Genomic DNA, 19,316 nt, shown 5'->3' on the forward strand with positions numbered 1-19,316 from the left:
TCCTGAATACATGCTGCAATAAATTTAATGATGTCAAAAACAGGCCTATGTACCAGCATGCTTTGTATGTATCTTTTACTAATTCTTAAAATGATTTTGAACAACAACAACAAAAAAAAAAAACCTGTCATTATTTCTGTTTTAAAGATAAGGAAACTGAGGTTCCAGGAAATGAAGTCAGTAGCAAAGGCCACACACTGAAGGATGATGAACTATGTGCACAGAATTACAGGAGTTAATACAGATGAATAAAGAAAAAGCCCTAGCCCAAGGACGGGTTACGAGAAATGTAGGAACTTTTCCAAATTGTGAGCTGTTTAAAGCTCAGTGCAAGGGTTAAAATAATATGAGATAAATCAAGAGATGCCTTGTAACTAAGACCAAAAGAAGCACATGGCGAAAACTTGTTACTATAGGAGGAGTGCAGTCAAGGAAGATTAGGTACAGACATGGAACTTCGGAAGTCCTGGAAAGATGCACAGAACATGTAAATGTGCGCGAATGGGACGGGAAACAGAGGCAGGGATAATTTGAACAAGGGCACACTCACTGAGTTAGTGCAAGGGCTACTGCTGCTGGCACTAAGAAACAGGAGAAATGAGACTGGTTATGCATGTAGGCATGTCAGATAAGGTTGAGAACTGTGCAGTAAGTCCAGGAGACAGTTGCGGTAGATTGAAACTATGGATGTGTTAATTCTGATGGTAACAGTAGAAAGAGAAAGAAATGTACAATTAGCATTATGAAGAATTCACAAGATTTCGTAGCTGATTGGGCAGATAGAATCAAAGGAAAAATCGAGGAAAAGGTGTACACTTGAAGCAAATAGGTGTATCAGGGCTAGTTCTGACTGATTTGGGAGAGCAGATCGTTCAGTTTCCTGGAATTGGGCACGCTACTTGTAGTTGGAAATTGGTTAAATGGTGGACGCGTTTACACTACACAAATCAGTAAATACTATAAATCAGCTCCCACCTCCAAAGCTGGCTTACTAGCCAGGAAACACTGATAACGTTAGGAGTTTTTTTTCATTTCAAGCCACTGATCTTTAGGGGGAAAAATGTCTGTCAAACATCATAGAAATAAGAATCTATTTATCACTATTGTGGAACAACAAAAGAATGGAATTTTAGACTTCAAACTTATTTAAGGGCAATCTAATATTTTATAATAAACAGATTTAACAAGAAAAGTGTCACTTAGTAGAAAGAGAACTAAAATCCAGGATTTCTAGATAAACAGCTTTATTTACAAACTGTATTTTGAGAGGAAAAATAATGTTTTCAACTCCAGTATTCTTAAATTAAAAACAGGGAATGTACAGATGTAATTATTACACAAACTCTTACATTTAATTTCAAAGAGTCAATTCTGGATAGACGGTATGACCTAATAGTCATGTCTACGAAAATAAATTGAAAGTTATAATTGACCAAAAGATTTTATGTGCCAAACATCTGATACATGTGTTTAAAAAATTAACACAATGTATATTGGTAAAAAATAATCTGATAAAAATGCAGTAGTAGGCAATATGAAAAATTATTCTGTCCTGGAGGAATACAGTGCAAAGTATATATGTAATTTTAAATTTTCTAATAGCCACATTTTCAAAAAGTTAAAGAAAACAGGGGAAATTGATTTAAAAATATATTTTATTTATCCAAGGTTTCTAAAATATTATTTCAACATGTGTTCAATATAAAACATTCATGGAATATTATACGATCTTTCTTCAATTTTAGTTATTAAATATTTTAAATTAGGCTGGCCATACTTTTAGGGCTTAACAATTACATGTGGCTGTGGCTATCATGAATTGGATAGTGAAGGTCTAAATTGTGCTCTCAATTCTGAGAACCAGGTTTTAGGGGAAATCTTGAATAACTGGAGTCCAAACAGAATAATCACGTCTAGGAACCAGTATAGGCACAAAACAGATGAAATGTGAAGTTAGCCTGGAAATGCATAATTCTAAGAGAAAACAGGAGAGATGTATGTAAAAGAAGCCTCAAGTATTTGAAGAACTTATAGAAAAGAATAGATTTTTGTGTTACAATTATCCTTATTTTAAGTCAGTAGATAATTACAGAGAAGTAAATTCTAGCTTTGACTCTGATCCTCTTATCTCTAGAATTATAGATTCTTTATGTAATTACTCAACATGATACATTGATTGATTATTGTCTCCAACTCTTCATTCCTCCCTTTTCTATGTAAGTTTGGTAATTTTGCCTGTCTTAATGAGCTATTTTGTCCCTCCTCTGACTCTGGGCTTGGTCATGTGACTTGGCTTTGCTAATGGGAGATAGTCTGTGTGATGCATAATGTGATTTCAGGCATTTTCACATCTATCTGTACCCTCTTCCATAATCATGTAAACATCATGCTCAGACCATCCCATAGTTTAGATCATCTATAGGTCAGCCAATGTGCCAGGTATGTAAGCAAGTGTAGCCAAGATTGGACTAATATCAGTGGCTGGCCGCAGTCATTTATGAATCAGCCACTTATCAGCCAAATCCAGTACAGATCATCTGAGCTTTGAAGTTTAATAATTAAGTGCTTATTGTTGCATACAGATTAATAATCAAGTGCTTATTGTTGCATGCCATTAAGAGTTTGAGGTTGTCTTTTGTGTAGCATTATTGTATAACAGCTAGCTTATAAAAATCATCATCCCTGAAAACATATTACACATTGAGGAATCCATTTTTTCACTGGCTCAATATGAGTTCCAAATTTCTTTATCTACAGTAATGCTATACTGGATAATTATCAAAATTAGGATTTTTTTCTTCCTTATTTTAATATCAACAAATCTGAATTGGTAAAGGCAGGAAAGACCTCCTGTTAAAATGTGGGATATTATATTTATACAGTTAACCAATAATGTTCAATCTATAACTAACTGGAAAAGCATTTATAAAATTCAAAAAAATAGCATTACCTGAGCTGAAATAAAGTTTGCCAAGAAATAGTTTCCATTTTCATATGTATCTGAAAGCAAGAGAAAGAAGAAAATAAGCAAATGCTCAATGATTCCATTGTAGCCAATAATATAGGGTAAAGTTAGAAAATGTCTTAATGTGGTCACAAAAACCAATCTGAATATTCATCAATTCCCTGAAAAGTTCTCAATAGTAGCTGACTACTTGCCCAACATGCATGAGGTTCTGGGTTCCAAGTTACAACCCTCTACTATAGGTAATATTCAAGAAATATTTCATATTGTGGGGATGTCTGAGTGGAAGTGGATTGGAAATGGAGTTTGGTTCAGGAGGCTGAAAATGCAAAATAATCTGAGTTAAACCCAGAATAGAACCATAGGTCAAATGTGGAGACTTGGTTAGTCATTCTGCACCGATATAGCAAACATGTAGCCAAGAGATTCCCCATGACTGTGATGGCAAAGGCCCAAAGCTGAGGAAAGTGGTTAGGGATTCAGGCTTCCGAGTCTGAGAGACATGAATTGAAATCCCAGATCTAGTACTTAGTAGTGTGCAATCTCAGACAAGTAACAGCATTTTAGCATCTGTAGAATGGAGATAACAAGCGTACCCATTTAATGACAATACGTACAAACACTGTATTTGTGCAAAATAAATGGTCAAAAGTTTTTGTACATGATACTGGACAACAAATTTGACCAAATTATATCATTACGTTGTATGCATGTACAAATAGGTAACAAGTCCCAGTGACATGTATAATAACTATGTACCAATAGATAAAAGGGAAAATCACTGTTGGTAATAATCATCAGTCATCATCTTTATCTTCATTCTTCTTCTCTCCCTACTCTTAGCTCATTGTCCTGGAATGCTGGAGATCCAAAACCCTCCTGGTGCTGCAGAGTTCACTCCAAGAGTTCTTCACCATGCCTTCCCTGATCTTCCAGGATACAAGTGTACTCCAGAAAACTCCATTTGGACAAATCCTTTATTGACCATATCAAGCTACCATTGGATCTCCTTTTTATTGCCATGTGTCTCAAAAAGGTAGCCTTTGTGATGTCCGTGTGTTCAACTCAAAATCAGATCTTACTTTCTTGTGCTCCTCCTTTTTTTTTTTTAACTGAATCATATCATTTCAAAGTCACAAGTGACATAATGTATTAAATCTAAATATCTCTTCACAGTGTTCAGGATTCCTTAACACCCTTTACCCAAACCACATCCCTTGAAATCTAATAGTCCCCACTTAAACATGGGGCATAAGTTCTGATATCCCCAGTGGACACCTGAAACTAGTTCCTAATACTAGTACTAGTATTAATACTACTAAAGATTATTACTGTGTTCTTTCCCCATATACATACCAATGATACACTTAAATTTGTAAATTAGGCACAGTAAGAGATTAATAATAACTAATAATAACACATAGCAATTGTAACAATAGACTTTAATACAGGCTTGAGATTTGGGCCATTATTAAGTAAAATGTAAACACTGAAATAGTGTAGGAGTTGGTCTAATAATGAAAATGGCTTCTAAATGACTGATGGGAGGGTAGCATATGCAGCATGGATACATTGAAAAAAGTGATGGTTCATAGCCTAAGTGAGATGGACTAGGATGTATGAATTTCATACATATTACCCATTGCATGAATTGCTCATTTCTGGAATTTTCCATTTAATATTTTTGAACTGTTGTTGACCATAGGTAATTAAAACAACAAAATGTGAAACTTCAAATTAAGGAGAATACTTTATTCCTTAGTTGGTATCTACTTTATTTATTCTCCTTATGGGACTTTTATAACTCCTCCTGTTTCTTAAAAGTCAGTTTTCAAGATGTACTCTTGACCTTTGTTAACATTCCATCTCTTGCTAATATTCAAAAAATATTATCTCCTTGAACTGACGACTCTCTTCTAAGTTTTTATACAACCTCTTAGGGAAACAAATAATAGCAAAATCCATATGCTATTAAAATTTTAACCTTAAAATGAATGCAACTTAAGCAAACAGTATAGCCTCTCTTATCACTTAATGAAGAGTTTTTCAAGAATGAAATTCAGCTCACAGAACTTTTTTTTTCTTTTTTTGTGTTGGGGATTGAACTCAGGGCCTTGTGCATGCAAGGGAGGCACTCTACCAACTGAGCTATATCCCCAGCCCATGGCTCACAGAAATTTTAAAGATTATAAGATTATCCTTGAAATAGCCATTATATTACTTTATGTATGTAAGGAAAACCTGCTAACAGAAAGATTAAATTAAATCTACCTATACCATATTTTAGTACTTAGTATTTTAAATTTTAATTTGTAAGTCTATTTAATTTAACAGGGCAACAAAGAGCATTCCTAAAAAGGACGAGTTTTAATGTTTCAGGGACTATAATCGATTTTTTAACATATTTTTATAGAAACTTAAATTGTTTTAAGAAACATACAAAGTAAATCCAAAATATAATGTGCTGTATGCCTACTGGAATGGTTCCTGTTTGAAAAAACTAATAATACCAGGTGTTAGCAAGGATATGGAAAGATGGATTCTTAATCATCATTGTTAATAATGGGAAATAGTACAGACACATTAGAAAATAATTTGGCATTCTCTTCAAAAGTTAAACATGTATTTATCTGATGTGCCCCAGCAATTTCACTCACAGGTTTTTAACCAAGAAAGATGAAAAAATAAGATCACAAAATGACTTATATCCAAATAATGGTTCCAAAAATTAAGCAATTTAAATATTTATCAGTTAATCCATGGGCAAATTGTGGTATGTCCACAAAATGGAATGTTAGTCAGGAATAAAAAGTAATTAGCTCCTTTTACAACGTAAGTAAATTTAAGAAGCATTCTGATAAGTGAAACTCTAAAGACACATAAAGGGTATATACTACCTGATTCTATTTACATAAAACCTAGGAAAGATGTAGTTGAAAAATACATCTCTATCTGTACTTGGAAAAAAGCAGAACAGGTACTGCCTGGGCCTGGAAATAGTGGGTGGGAGTGGGGAAAGCTGACTGGAGAGCATAGGAGAACTCCGGGTTATGAAAAGATTCCGTATTTTGACCATGATGGTGGTTACCTCACTGTATATATTTGTCAAAACATAAAGAACTCTATTTAAAAATGAATACATTTTATTTATGTAAATCACAACTCTTTAAAGTTGATTAAAGGAAAATAATTCTCTTCAAGGAATATACTCTATGAAAATAATCTAAAATGCACACACAGGTTAATACTACAAAGTGTGATTTATAACAATGAAAACTGAAAATATCCTACATATAGAACAATTACAGTTACATAAATTATAGCATGTCTTCTTAATAGAATATATGAGTCATAATGATGCTTATAAGAATATTACACATCTAGAAATACATCTTTCATCATGTTAAGTGAAAATAAGTAGCCTTCACAAATTAAATTTTTAGTATGTTTTCAGTTCTAAAATATTTTATTAAGTAATGTAAAAGCCAAAGGCAATATAGCAAAAATATTAAAAGTGGTGGTACTTTTCCCTAATTTTCCATCTTTAAGGCTTGTTAGAGAGAACAGTTCATCCTTTATTGGGAGTATCTTGTCTTCATAAAGAAGAAAACAAAAAAGAAACCTCTAGAAATAGCTGTTTTATTTACTTATCTTTCAGTGACTTCATTACTGATGTATGGGAATGCATTTGACTTATGAGTATTGATTTTGTATGCTGCTACTTTGTTGAATTCATTTATTAGTTCTGGATGTTTTTTGGTAGGATTTTTTGGATTTTCTAAATATAGAACCATGTCACCAGCAAATAGTGATATTTGAGTTCTTCTTTACCTATTTATATGCCTTTAATTTCTTTCTTCTGTCTAATTGCTCTGGCTAGAGTTTTAAGGACAATGTTGAATAAAAGTAGTGAAAGAGGGCATCCTTGTCTTTTTCCAGTTTTTAGAGGGGATTTTTTCAATGTTTCAATTTTTCTCCATTTAGAATTATGTTGGCCTTGGGTTTAGCATATATGTCTTTTATGATGTTGAGGTATGTTCCTACTATGCCTAGTTTTTCTAGTGTTTTGAACATGAAGGGGTACTGTATTTTGTCAAATGCTTTTTCTGCATCCATTGAGAAGATCATATGATTCTTGTATTTATGTCTATTGATGTGATGAATTACATATATTGTTTTCCATATGTTGAACTAACCTTGCATCCCTGGGATAAATCCCACTTGATCCTGGTGCACTATCTTTTTACTATGTTTCTGTATGTGATTTTGCAGAATTCTATTAAGAAATTTTGCATCTATGTTCATCAGGGATATTGGTCTGAAGTTTTCTTTCCTTAATGTGTCTTTGTCTGGTTTTAGTATCAGGGTATATCAGTCTCATAGAATGAGTTAATTAGCCTCAAAAAAATAATAAAATACTTGGGAATCAATCTAACAAAAAAGGTGAAAGACCTGTACAATGAAAACTACAGAACACTAAGAAAAGAAATTGAAGAAGACCTTAGAAGATGGAAAGCCATCCCATGGTCCTGAATAGACAGAATTAATATTGTCAAAATGGCCACACTACCAAAAGTGTTACACAAATTTAATGCAATTCCTATCAAAATCCCAATGACATTCTTCATAGAACTAGAAAAAGCAAGCATGAAATTCATTTGGAAAAATAAGAGACCCAGAAGAGCCAAAGCAATCCTTATCAAGAAAAGTGAAGCAGGAGGCATCACAATACCAGACCTCAAACTATACTACAGATCTATAGTAATAAAGCACAATGGTATTGGCACCAAAACAGACATGTAGACCAATGGTCCAGAATAGAAGACACAGAGACAACCCACATAATTACAGGTATCTCATACTAGACAAAGGCACCAAAAACATTCACTGGAGAAAAGATAGTTCATTCAACAAATGGTGCTGGAAAAAATGGAAAGCCACATGTAACAAAATGAAATTAAACCTTTATTTCTCACCCTGCACAAAACTCAACTCACAGTGAATCAACAACTTAGGCACTAGAACAGAGACCCTGTAACTTCTAGGAGAAAAAGTAGGCCCAAATCTTTACCATGTCAGCTTAGAATGTGACTTCCTTAACAAGACCCCTAAAACCCAAGAAGTCAAATCAAGAATCAATAAATGATCCTGCAATATGTATGATCAGAAAAATGAGAGATTATACTCCATTTATGTATGATCTATCAAAATATATAAATGCATTCTACTGTCATATACAGCAAATTAGAACAATTTTTTAAAATATTTTTAAAAAAGAAATATCAGTAGTCAAAAATAGATTAACATTTCAGAAAATGTGACAAGCTGCAAGACCAGAATGTTCTGTTCCCTTGTATCTAAGTAGTGAAAAGTAACTGTTTGGCAGCATGTGTCAGTATTTCCATAGGAATGTCTGAGAAAGAAGCTGTTCTGATTACAATGGTAGGTTCCAATCGTCCAAGGCAGAATGACCGTGTCCCTGGATTGGGGAGGGAAAGCACACAAAGTGTGAAGTATCCTTTAGGTGATACTTCCCAATTGATGAGTTACCAAGAAATTTTCTAAACTCTAATTTGTCTCCTGAGTGGGCCAACACAGAAGGAAAAAGATGCCTGGTATGACCGGCTGGTTCAAAAATAGAGCTTTGTCCATGTCCCATTGAGATGAATTAATTGTCAGCCTGATATTTGTATCCACACTCTTTTATCACAGTGAGACAGTCTTTGGGGATAGATCAGCCCTGGATAAATCCATAACATCAGATACCCAGTCTATAATAATTTGTAGCATAACATATGAGCAGGAAAAAGTTGCAAAAATTCTTCCAACGCCATTGCCATTATTGACAGTAGCAGGTGCAGAGAGATTTTAAGTTCCTACAGTTACAGGCTGATCCTCTGGTGTATGGCTTTTCTGAATGATGTTCAAGGATTCTGGGAAGTTCATACTCACCAATGCTTTGTCCATCATCCCAGAACATCTGACCTTCAGCCTTCCCATCATCGTCCAAAGCAACAGTCAACCCCATAAAATATTGTCGACTACCAAAAAGAAAAGGGGGGATTATTTTTCATTAGCTTGCAGGTTGTAAGAATGAAGAACAGCTTCTGTTTAAAATATTACTTATCCAGAAATAAAAGTAATGTATTAAATATGCACATAAAGTTCTAAAAAGAGGTAAAATATGATAAAATATGATACTTTAAAGTTAATGGAAACACATTTAAAATTTAATGAAACCTTTGATTTAATTTCACCTTTCAAATATTAAATATACATACTTTATAAATATACATATTCAGGTAATTTAATGAGGTCTGAATTCCTTAGGAAGAAACCCCAAGGAAAAAGAACCCTTCAATAACTTTCAGGTTGCTCTAAGATAAAATCAAAATTAGTTAGACATTCATAGCCCTCCATGATCTGTTCCGTTTCTGCTTGAATTTAATTTATGTGACCCTTTCCCTTAGCTATGCTCCAATTAAACTAAATGGCTTGCTGTTCCCCAAACCCAACCCAGTCTTCAGTTCTTTCATCCTCCCAGAATATTGTTCCCTTTTGTTCATACATTCAAATCCTACTCATTATTCAAGACCCAGTTCAAAGCCCTCTGCATGTAAATCTGTGCTTTACACCACAGACTGCAGGCTGTCTCTCTCCTTCAGGGTTGTTTTCCTTGTTTGCATATGTCTTTCTTGCCATAATATATTCTCCTTAATGGATGAGTTCATACAGATAAACAGAGGGATGGAGAGAGAGAAATATCTTCTTGCATTGACCTGAGTAGCCCTGGAATCAGCACTACATCCCCGGGTAGCCATCACAAGGCAAGAAACTCAGTAGAGTTCATTAATACTCCCATATTTTTAATGGTGTTGGAGGAGAAACATGCTTCCACCCTCAGGAAAGCATTCCACCACCACACAGCATTAGAGATAAAAGAGCTTCCCAAGACTGACTTCATGAACTCAGGAGGCACTCACAGAATCCAACCATTAAGACCCATCTGCAATTTGATTCACATAGCCCTGATAAATGTGGGACAGCCTTAAGGTGCCTCACATGGCCAAGCAAGGCCATCAGATCCCACCTCTTCTTCTTACCTGTAGTAAGTGTTAATTGCAGGCTCTTGCCAAGGCAGGATGTAGCCTCCTCTGATGTGAAGGTTGATGTGGTCTAGGGGAGCCTCCAGCATCTCCCACTGACCTGTGGATCTGTAGGCTGATTCCTAGGAAGGAGCATACAGGCAAGGCATGGGACAGATGTACAAATTAAATGAATGCAGGCTCCACTACAAGTCCTTCTTTTCACAGAAGCACATTGGAAAGTCAGAAAAATATTGTAAACTTGAAGAGAAAACCCTTTTTTCTTTTTGCTTAAGACAATGAAAATGTAGTCTTTTCTCTATATCTCCAGAAGGGAGTCTGGTAGGCATCAGTGGGATCCAGGTGCTCAGATTTTGTCTACTTATGCTTTAATGCATCCCTTCATTTACACAAATCTTGCCACGGCTGAAAAGGCAGGAAGTTGCTGCTTTAGAAAATACCTCCCCAGTAGTCAGAAGCAAGCTCTAGCCACTTCTCTAGCCTCACTGAGCAACCTGGGTCTTCACAAGTATGTCTGTTCTTACCGTGCTATAGTCATACCACCGGGCTCTGGGAAAATAAGCGCTGATCTCAAATGTGTTCTGAAACATAAAATGAGCTTGTCATTAGTGAGTATTTAAAAAAAAATAATTTTACACTTTTAAAATATTTTCTGTAGAATTAATGTTGAAAATAGCATTCTATTAGGATGTCGAGAATTTGAGAGTTTTTAGAAATATTCTGAAAAATTCTTTAAATACACAGAAAAATAATCGTTTATAAAAAGTAAGTTGTAAAAGGGCACAAAGTGACAGAATCATACAATGAGAAATTAATCATTATTGTGAAGCTTTCATTAATGGGGATTTTGAAAAAAAAAAAGGATCTCCTTTAGACATTCTAGAAAGTAAATAGTGATCTTGACAAGACAAGAGGGTATTAAAAATGCTTTTCCTGTGGCTTTCCATTGTGATTGAGGGTTTCTGATGGACAGTGAAAGACTCACGGGTTCCAGCACAGGGCTGATTAAGAGGGCAGGCCCCAACATGAACTGGCGATCTATATCCCACGTCCTCTTGTCATCTGTAAACCTTAAATAACAAGCAGGAAAAAGTCACACACACGGTTGCAGAGGGCAATTTGCAAGCCCTGTCCCAACCCGCAGCTGGGGACCGAGGCCGCACTCACTCCTGGAGAAGGGGTCGGACAACAGTGCTGCCCTCGACGTGAGCTTTGTGCATCAGAGTGTAGAGATAAGGCAGCAGAGTGTATCTGATCTGCAGGACGTTCCTTGAGACGTTCTCAAAGGTTGAATTCCAGGCCACTGGGTCTTGCCTCTACAGGGACAGGACAGCATCTCACAGATCACCATTGTTTGTAGTATCAGAAAAGGTTCCAAGCCTTTAGAGTCCCTGCGTAGGTAGGCTCCAACAAGTTCTCCGCTCCTTTCCAGCCTGCCCTTTCTCCTGCCCCTGCCACTACAAAACTAGAGCTCCTCCTTTTTAGCACTGATTCCCAAGGCCCAGGCCAGGTCTAGCTTTGCCCTTGCACGTGTGAAGAGAGGTGGATTTCTATGCAGCGCTGGTATATCTCGGGTGAATTTGAGTACAACACAAATTCAATGTTCTTAAAAGGAAAAGGTGCCTCTTATGTTTTAGCCCCATGGAGGAACTATAAAAACTTCTTTCCTCATAGGCACTGATCCTCCAGAACATGAGGAATAGTATATTCTTAAAAATTATTGCTAACTCTGGAGTTTTAAACTTTGTGGGTATTCCAAGAAGAGGAGGTCCTGAGGGTTTTTACGCTTTTTCTCAGGAAATAGGTATGAGACTCTGGTGAATTAAAAAGGTCTGATCTGAGGGTACAAAACACCTGCGGCATGAACAATGGCTGCCTCACCCTTGTCCCATTGGCACTGTGGCTCCTGGAGAAGGGGTAAAAGGCCCCCAGCTGCATCCAGCGAATACACATTTCATAGTCAGCATCTCCAAAGAAGCCACAGATATCCGCTCCTGTCTGAGAAAATGAAAAATCATGAGAATTTTTCTGGTTTGTTTTTTTTTTTTTTTTTAAGTTGCTGAGACTGAAATCTGGCAAGGTGGTAGTAATGGCTTCGAGATGACTTACATAGGACATTCCAAAGAGACTGAACTCCATCATGCCTGCAATTAGACAACATGGCTGTGTTAGGAGAAGCGGTCCTTTGAGAAGAGGAAACGTTTGACAGATTTTTTCCCTTACCATTGAAGGTCCTGGGCCATTCATAATGAAAATATTGAAAAATGGTTGCAAATTAAAACCCATACCCACAAAGAACTCAACTCTGACTAACTTTACTACCTGGACGATAATTAAGACATACCCAGTAGAAAAATAACACTCCAGTACCCCACCCACCAAAACCAGCAGAGACCCTGGGAACAAGCCACACACCAATGATAGATTTCCCCAGCTGGTCCCATGCGGCAGTGTTGTCTCCCAGCCAGTGTCCTCCCCAGCGGCCAGAAGAGGGGAACGTGGAGCGGGTGATGACGATCCCTCGCTGGCCAGTCACCTGCTGCACAGCCCTGGTAAGAGGGGAACAAGACTGAAAAAACACAGCCATGGGACTCTGTGCAACTAGGAGCAGGAGATAGCAGCATTTGGAGTCAGAGAACTTCTTCCCAGACAGAATGTACTATTGAAAGTGATGGCAAGCACCCCAACCACCTTCACAGCAGGACACAGAGAGAGATGCCAGCCCCTAGAGCATGGATTTCATTTAAAAAAAAAAAAAAAATCAATTCAACTAGTTCTTTACATGGAGGGAAGAGGAGGGGTGGGGTGAGCTATTTGTGAATCTGTTGCTACATCCCAGTAACACATGTATGCCATCTTTCAGCCAACAGAGGAAGATCTCTCTGCACTCTTTTTTACTGTTAGGAAACAGGCTTAGCAAAGTTACAAAACTTGTTAAAGATCATTTAAAGAGCAAGGAGGCAGATCTGGCATCCAAAAAGCAATATATATGACTAAAGCTCATTAGTACTATGCATGCTGCTATGTTATGCTTCAAAAAACAGGTTATAGGCCAGATTTAGTGGTACACGTCTAATCTCAGTGACTTGGGAGGCTGAGGCAGGAGCATCACAAGTTCAAGGCCATCCTCAGCACCTTAGAGAAGCCCTGAACAACTTAGCAAGATCCCGTCTCAAAATAAAAACATCTGGGGATGTGGCTCAGTGATTAAGCACCCCACCGTTCAATTCCTAGTACCAAAAAAACAAAGAAAAGAACAAGTAGGTTATGTTTCCCATACAGGTAAACATACATAAAGGATCTCTGAATAGCTCTTGAAGGAAAGTGAATCTTCTGTGTGCATATGTAGTCAGAAAATAAAAACAACTGTGAGATAAAAAATCAATAGAACAAAAGGGACACTATCAAGTGTACAAATACACATTTGATAAGAGTCTCAGAAGGAGAAAGAGGCAAAAATATTTGAAGAAAGAATGATTAAAAATGTATACACTTCAAACTAAAATTATTGAAGAAAGAAATTGAAGAAGATGTAAATAAATGCAAATACATTCCACATTAATGGATCAGAAAATTTAATATTGGTAAAGATGTAATACTCCCCTAATTTGATCTGCAGACTCAATATAATCCCTATTGCTATTTTGTAGAAATTGCCAAACTCATCCTAAAATTCCTATCAAATGCAAGGAAGCCAGAATATCCAAATAATCCTGGAAAGGAACAAAGTTGAAAGATTCATGCCTCATTAATTAAACAGTATAGTACTATATAAAAAGAGAAACAGATCAGTGGAATAGAGTTGAGAGTCCATAAGTAATCACTTTCATTTATTATTGGTTGATTTTTTTTTTAGAAAGTGCCAAGACAATTAAATGTGAAGAAAAGAAATCAAACCTCTACCTCATACCACAAATCTTGAAAAATTAACTCAAAATGGATCATAGATTGTAGTCTAATACCTAAGATTATAAAACTACTAAAAGGAAACAGAGGTGTAAATATTTATGACCTTGAGTTATGCAATGCTTCTTCAATATAATACCAAAAAGCATAAGAGACAAATACATAAATTTGTAAAACTGCTCAAAAAGTGCACCCTCAAAATAAAAACAAAAGTATGTTTCAGAGGGCATTCTGTGAAAAGACATTTACAGATGAGAGAAAATATTTGCAAATCATTTAATTTGTATCCAGAATATATGATGAGTTTTTACAATCCAATCCTGAAAACAAATATCTTAAAAATAAGCAAAGGATTTGAACAGACATTTCTGTGAAAAAGATTCATAAGTGGCCAATAGGCATATGAAACAATGTTCAGCAGCACTGGTAATTAGGGAAATGAAGACGAAAATTGAGGTACATTACACCCAACAGAATGTCCTCAATAAAATGGGCAAAAATAGCTAGTGTTGAAATGAACACAAAGGAACTTCATCCTTCATCCATTGCTGGTAAGAATGTCAAATGGTACTTTTCAATGCCAAACTCTTTAGAGAGTTTTTAGAGTGTTAATATCTGGAAGACATTAAATATACAGTTACCATATGATCCAAAAGTTCTACTCCAATATATGTATTAAAGAGAAAATAAACAAATTTCCATTCAAAATCTTGCCATGAATGTTCATAGCATGTTTATTCACAATAGCCAAGAACTAAAAACAACTGATGTCTGCTGACTGGCAGATTCCCGAAATGTGGACTATCTTGAGAGTAGAATATTATTCATCAGTAAAAAGGAACAGAGTACTGATACTCACTGCAACATAGATGAACTTGCAAACATACACCAGGGAAAGAAGCCAGTCACAAAATGATTGTGCAATTCCATTTATATGAAATACACAGAATGGATAATGTTATGGACAGAAAGTAGCTTAGTACTAGCTGGAGCTCAGGAATGGGGACAGGGAGGAACAACTGCTCACAGATCAGATTTTCCCTTGGAAATGATGAAAATGTTTTAAAATTTTATTTTAGTGCTGGATGTACAACTCTGTGAAAGTCCTGTAACACCACCTGACTTCTCACTTAAAGAGGTGAGTTGAGCCACTTCAATGATAAATGTCGTCAGAGGTACTGTGGCCTGTTGGGCAACCACCCTTGATTATTGACACTGGTCCATTTAGCTGGCATCATGAACATACAAACACAATGCAAACATGATTCGACAAATACAGAAAACTAGAGAATTATCCGTGCTGCAATCGACAAAAACACACTCACTCGTAGGTGGGTCTGATCTGGGACCACCCGTAGAGGCTGTGCACATCATAATGTCGCACCCGGGAGCCGTCAGGCAGGATCTGCTCACTCTCCATGCACAGGGTCTTGCTGCTCAGGCCTTTGTCCCTAGATTCCAAATCTGAGGGGAAATGTTGAGTTATTTCCCAAATAACTTATACCTTCATTCTGACATTTCTAGATTACAATCAGCAACTTTGTTACTAATAACAGGTTCAATTTCTGGGTGTTTTAGATATATAAGAGCAACATCCTTTGACTTAACAACATTTATAAAAGGTAAGAACAGAATATGGCAGCAGAAAAAGCACCCTTGGCTATATTCCAACTCTATTAGAGAATGCTGTCTGTCGTAGCTGGTTTCACAAAAAGACAAACTCCTTGATTGACAGGATGGGGTCTTCCACTAGGTGGTAATGTTCTCAAGGGAATAGATCTTGTTTTGCTTAATCTCACTAGCATTTGCCTGACATGTAAATGTGAGAGTAAGAGAAACTGAATGAAAGAATAATTGAGTTAATGAACACTGTAATGAGCACTGTACTGCATGGCAGTGACCTAGACGTCAAGAAACCTGGGTCCTAGATTCTGCTTCATGAATTGCTGTCTTGGGATAAGAGGATCCAATTATTTGAGGACTCCTTGATCCCAACACTCTATTTCAGCTTGCAGTATGGGACTACCAAGAAGTATCCTTCATGAACTATCTGCAAACACAGGCTGAGAAGTCAGGACTAGATTTTCATTTGTTAATCAAAAGAATATGTGTGTGTGTGTGTGTGTGTGTGTGCGTGGTTTATTTAAAAGTTTAGCATTTGGGGCAATTATCAAGAATACAAGTAACAATAAATGTTGGCAAGGATGTGAGGAAAAAGGTACGGTACACTCATACATTATTGGTGGAGCTACAATTTGGTGCAACCACTCTGGAAAGCAGTATGGACATTACTCAGAAAACTCGGAATGGAACCACCATTTGACTCAGCAATCCCACTCCTCAGTGTATACCCAAAGGACTTAAAATCAGCACGCTATAGTGACACAGCCACATCAATGTTTATAGAAGCTCAATTCAATTCGCCATAGCTAAACTATGGAACTAACATAGGTACCCTTCAACAGATAAACGGATAAAAAGAATGTGGTATAAATACACAATGGAACATTACTCAACCATAAAGAAGAATGAAATTATGGCATTTGCTGGTAAATGGATGGAGTTAGAGAATATCATGCTAAGTGAAACAAGCCAATCCCAGAAAACCAAAGACTGAACATTCTCTCTGATATGTGGATGTTAACACACAATAATGGGGGAGTGGCAGGGGAATAATAGAAGTTCATTGAAGTAAACAAAGGGGAATGAAGAGAAAGGAGGGGGACGGGGGTAAGAATGACAGTGGAATGAATTGGACATAACTTCCGTGTGTTCATATATAATACACAACCAGTGTAACTCCACATCATGTACAACCACAAGAATGGGAAGTTATACTCCATGTGTGTACAATACATCAAAATACACTCTACTGTCATGAATATCTAAAAAGAACAATTTTTAAAAGTTTAGCATTCAGTTCACCTTTATCAACATAATGAAATGCATTGCTTGATTTCTTTTGGTTTATTTCATAACACGTCATGCCATTATTTCTACACTTGACTAGTCATGTTTTAATTGGTACTTATTTCAAAGTTATCTATTTGGGATTTTATATCATGTTGAGAGTGTGTTCTTCCCCCACCCGCCCCCCCCCACACACACACTCAAAAAAAATTAGGCTTCACTTTGACAGTGAGAGGGAAACATTCAGTGTTTTGAACAGGGAAATAATTTGATAAGGTAACATTTTACCTACATGGCATATAGGGCGGGTTATTAAGAACTTCATTGCGGCAGCCCCCAACAGATCCATCCACAAAGTTCGACGGCTCATTCATATCCTGATGTAAGTTAGCAAAAGAAGATTCCATCACATCAGGTTAGCGTGGCCTTTGCTCAGAGGACCCTAGCTGCAGGACCCTAGCTCCATGGTGGCCCAGGGCACTCTGCTTAATCCCAGCATTGACCAAAAGATGGACTCTAAGAGTCCACATCAACTGCTGTGGAGCATTAAACTCCTTCTAGTTCACTTGTTACTTTAAATTTATGAAGTTTTATCATAACGGCAAAAATTTTGAGACAATGCTGAATTCAGGACCTAAGGAAATCTTTTGACTCATCTACTCACATGAGAAGCCCATCTTTGTTTTTCTACCCATAGATTATTCGCTATGTGTCTGAAGCCAAGGCCATCATGATCTCCCTCTACCCTTCCTCAGCCCAATAGCTTGGACTAATTCTGATCCTGGCATGGACCAACCAAAGGAGACATCTCACTTTCTGCAGTCAACACTTTCCTGAAAAATTGTATATAACTCTGAAACCAGTCTGGAAATAAAACCACATTTTGCAAATATGTAACTTAAATGCAACTAGCAGGGGCCCCCAAGGTAATGCATGCTGTCTACTTTATCAGTGGAAGAGTTGAAGTTCTGTGTGTCACACTGTCTTACGTAGGACACAGCAAGTGTTCAGGGGCTCTTCGTTATTTTGAGTTGTGCATCTTTCTCTCAATTGAAACGAACACCTCATAGCTCTCAGATTTCCTTGTTTCTCAAAGCTGCTTTCTCTCTTCACTGAGTGGCCTGTTCAGGGGCATGCATGCATTCTCACCTGCCTGCTCCCTGTCTATTCATCCTGAAGGTTCCAGTGGTCAGGGAGGCCCCAGGCAGGCCATGGGCTTATAGGTTTGTCTCTGGGTGAATCACAAGTTTCGTGCAGTCTAACCCAGACCTGAGCAGCTCTTCCTAGCTGACCTGGTACCAGCTTAGGTTTTCAGGCCACTGGATAGTGGGGAAGGAAATCATGACACTGATAAGCTTTCTATCCTTGGAAAAACAGGAATAGAGGAGGCCTTGGACCCACATCCCAGAGACAACTCCAGAAGCCCTGCATTCAGGGCTTTTCGAGCTATTCCTGCAGGGTGACTATTCTCTTTGCTCAGATTTATGCCTTGCCTGTCCCCAGTTCTGTCCTGTACTACAGGACAGGCTTTAGGGCTTCTGGGTAGGTTTGGCTAACAGGAAGCACCAGCTAGAGACAGAGGGTTGAGAGTAAGCGACACCAGGGCACTGCTCCGTTTCCCTCTTTTCCTGGCCTCTCTGGCGGTGAAACATCTCCTCAGTGGGCTCCCACTTCCTCCAGAAGACATGTCCCCGGGCAGACCCACAATCATTTCTGCTACTCCTGTTCGCAGGACCGAGATTCCAGGCCAACGCCCTTCCTTTCACGCCTCTGTGCCCGTACCCGCTTCTTCTCGTCTCTGATTCAAACACTAGCATTCTAAAGAGCAACCACTGAGGGCGCACTTACGATCCACAGTCCATCGAACGCCAAGCTCTTCCCTGGCTCCCTGGGGTTTGCATAGAGCTCTTCGATCTCTTTCTTCCACCATGCAACTGTGCTGTTACGCAAGAAGTCGGGGAAAGCGACGTGGGCCCTGTACAGCTGTAAGAGTAACACATATTGTCACAGTGGGGTCGCGCTTGTCCAATAAGGGGAGTCCTGGGACCGAGAAGGGAAGATGTGTAGCATTCCAGCCTGTCCAGCTCAGTGTCTGACTTAACCTCAGTTCTGCTGCTGCTGCAAAGTTCACACTGGACACAGAGTTGGGGAAAGAATGATTCCTTTCTTAATTTTCTTAGAAAAGAGTTAGATAGCTTTAAAGTCTCTTTTAAACTTTCTTTAAACTAGACATTTAATCATGGCAACTAGAAAACCAATAGTCAGTATCTAAACAATGGAACTGTAGAGATACAAATAACTCATTCGACTCATCAAATGAAATGCAGGAGGATTCCATCATCCAGGGAGAAGCAAGCTGCACAGTGGCGGGGTTGGTGGGTGCCAGGCTGGTGCAGTAGGAGGGGCTGAGACCAAGCCCTGCACTCCTT

At 37.7% G+C, this 19,316-nt stretch overlaps 1 protein-coding gene across 1 annotated transcript in view; it reads right to left on the reverse strand.

The window, feature by feature from the left end:
* MGAM2 (maltase-glucoamylase 2 (putative)) overlaps nt 1-19,316 on the reverse strand; it is a gene marked incomplete at both ends in the record, with an annotated part of 100,603 nt that overhangs the window by 4,216 nt on the left and 77,071 nt on the right. The window contains 12 exons of the mRNA XM_079152664.1: nt 2,951-3,000; nt 8,918-9,006; nt 10,069-10,193; nt 10,596-10,652; nt 11,057-11,141; nt 11,239-11,387; nt 11,953-12,069; nt 12,181-12,215; nt 12,487-12,620; nt 15,303-15,441; nt 17,180-17,264; nt 18,736-18,870. Of these exons, the coding sequence (XP_079008790.1) occupies nt 2,951-3,000; nt 8,918-9,006; nt 10,069-10,193; nt 10,596-10,652; nt 11,057-11,141; nt 11,239-11,387; nt 11,953-12,069; nt 12,181-12,215; nt 12,487-12,620; nt 15,303-15,441; nt 17,180-17,264; nt 18,736-18,870 (1,200 nt within the window). The remainder of the gene's footprint in view (nt 1-2,950; nt 3,001-8,917; nt 9,007-10,068; nt 10,194-10,595; nt 10,653-11,056; nt 11,142-11,238; nt 11,388-11,952; nt 12,070-12,180; nt 12,216-12,486; nt 12,621-15,302; nt 15,442-17,179; nt 17,265-18,735; nt 18,871-19,316) is intronic.

This window comes from Sciurus vulgaris (assembly GCF_902686455.1).
Source record: "Sciurus vulgaris genome assembly, chromosome: 8".
Taxonomy (NCBI): Eukaryota; Metazoa; Chordata; class Mammalia; order Rodentia; family Sciuridae; genus Sciurus; species Sciurus vulgaris.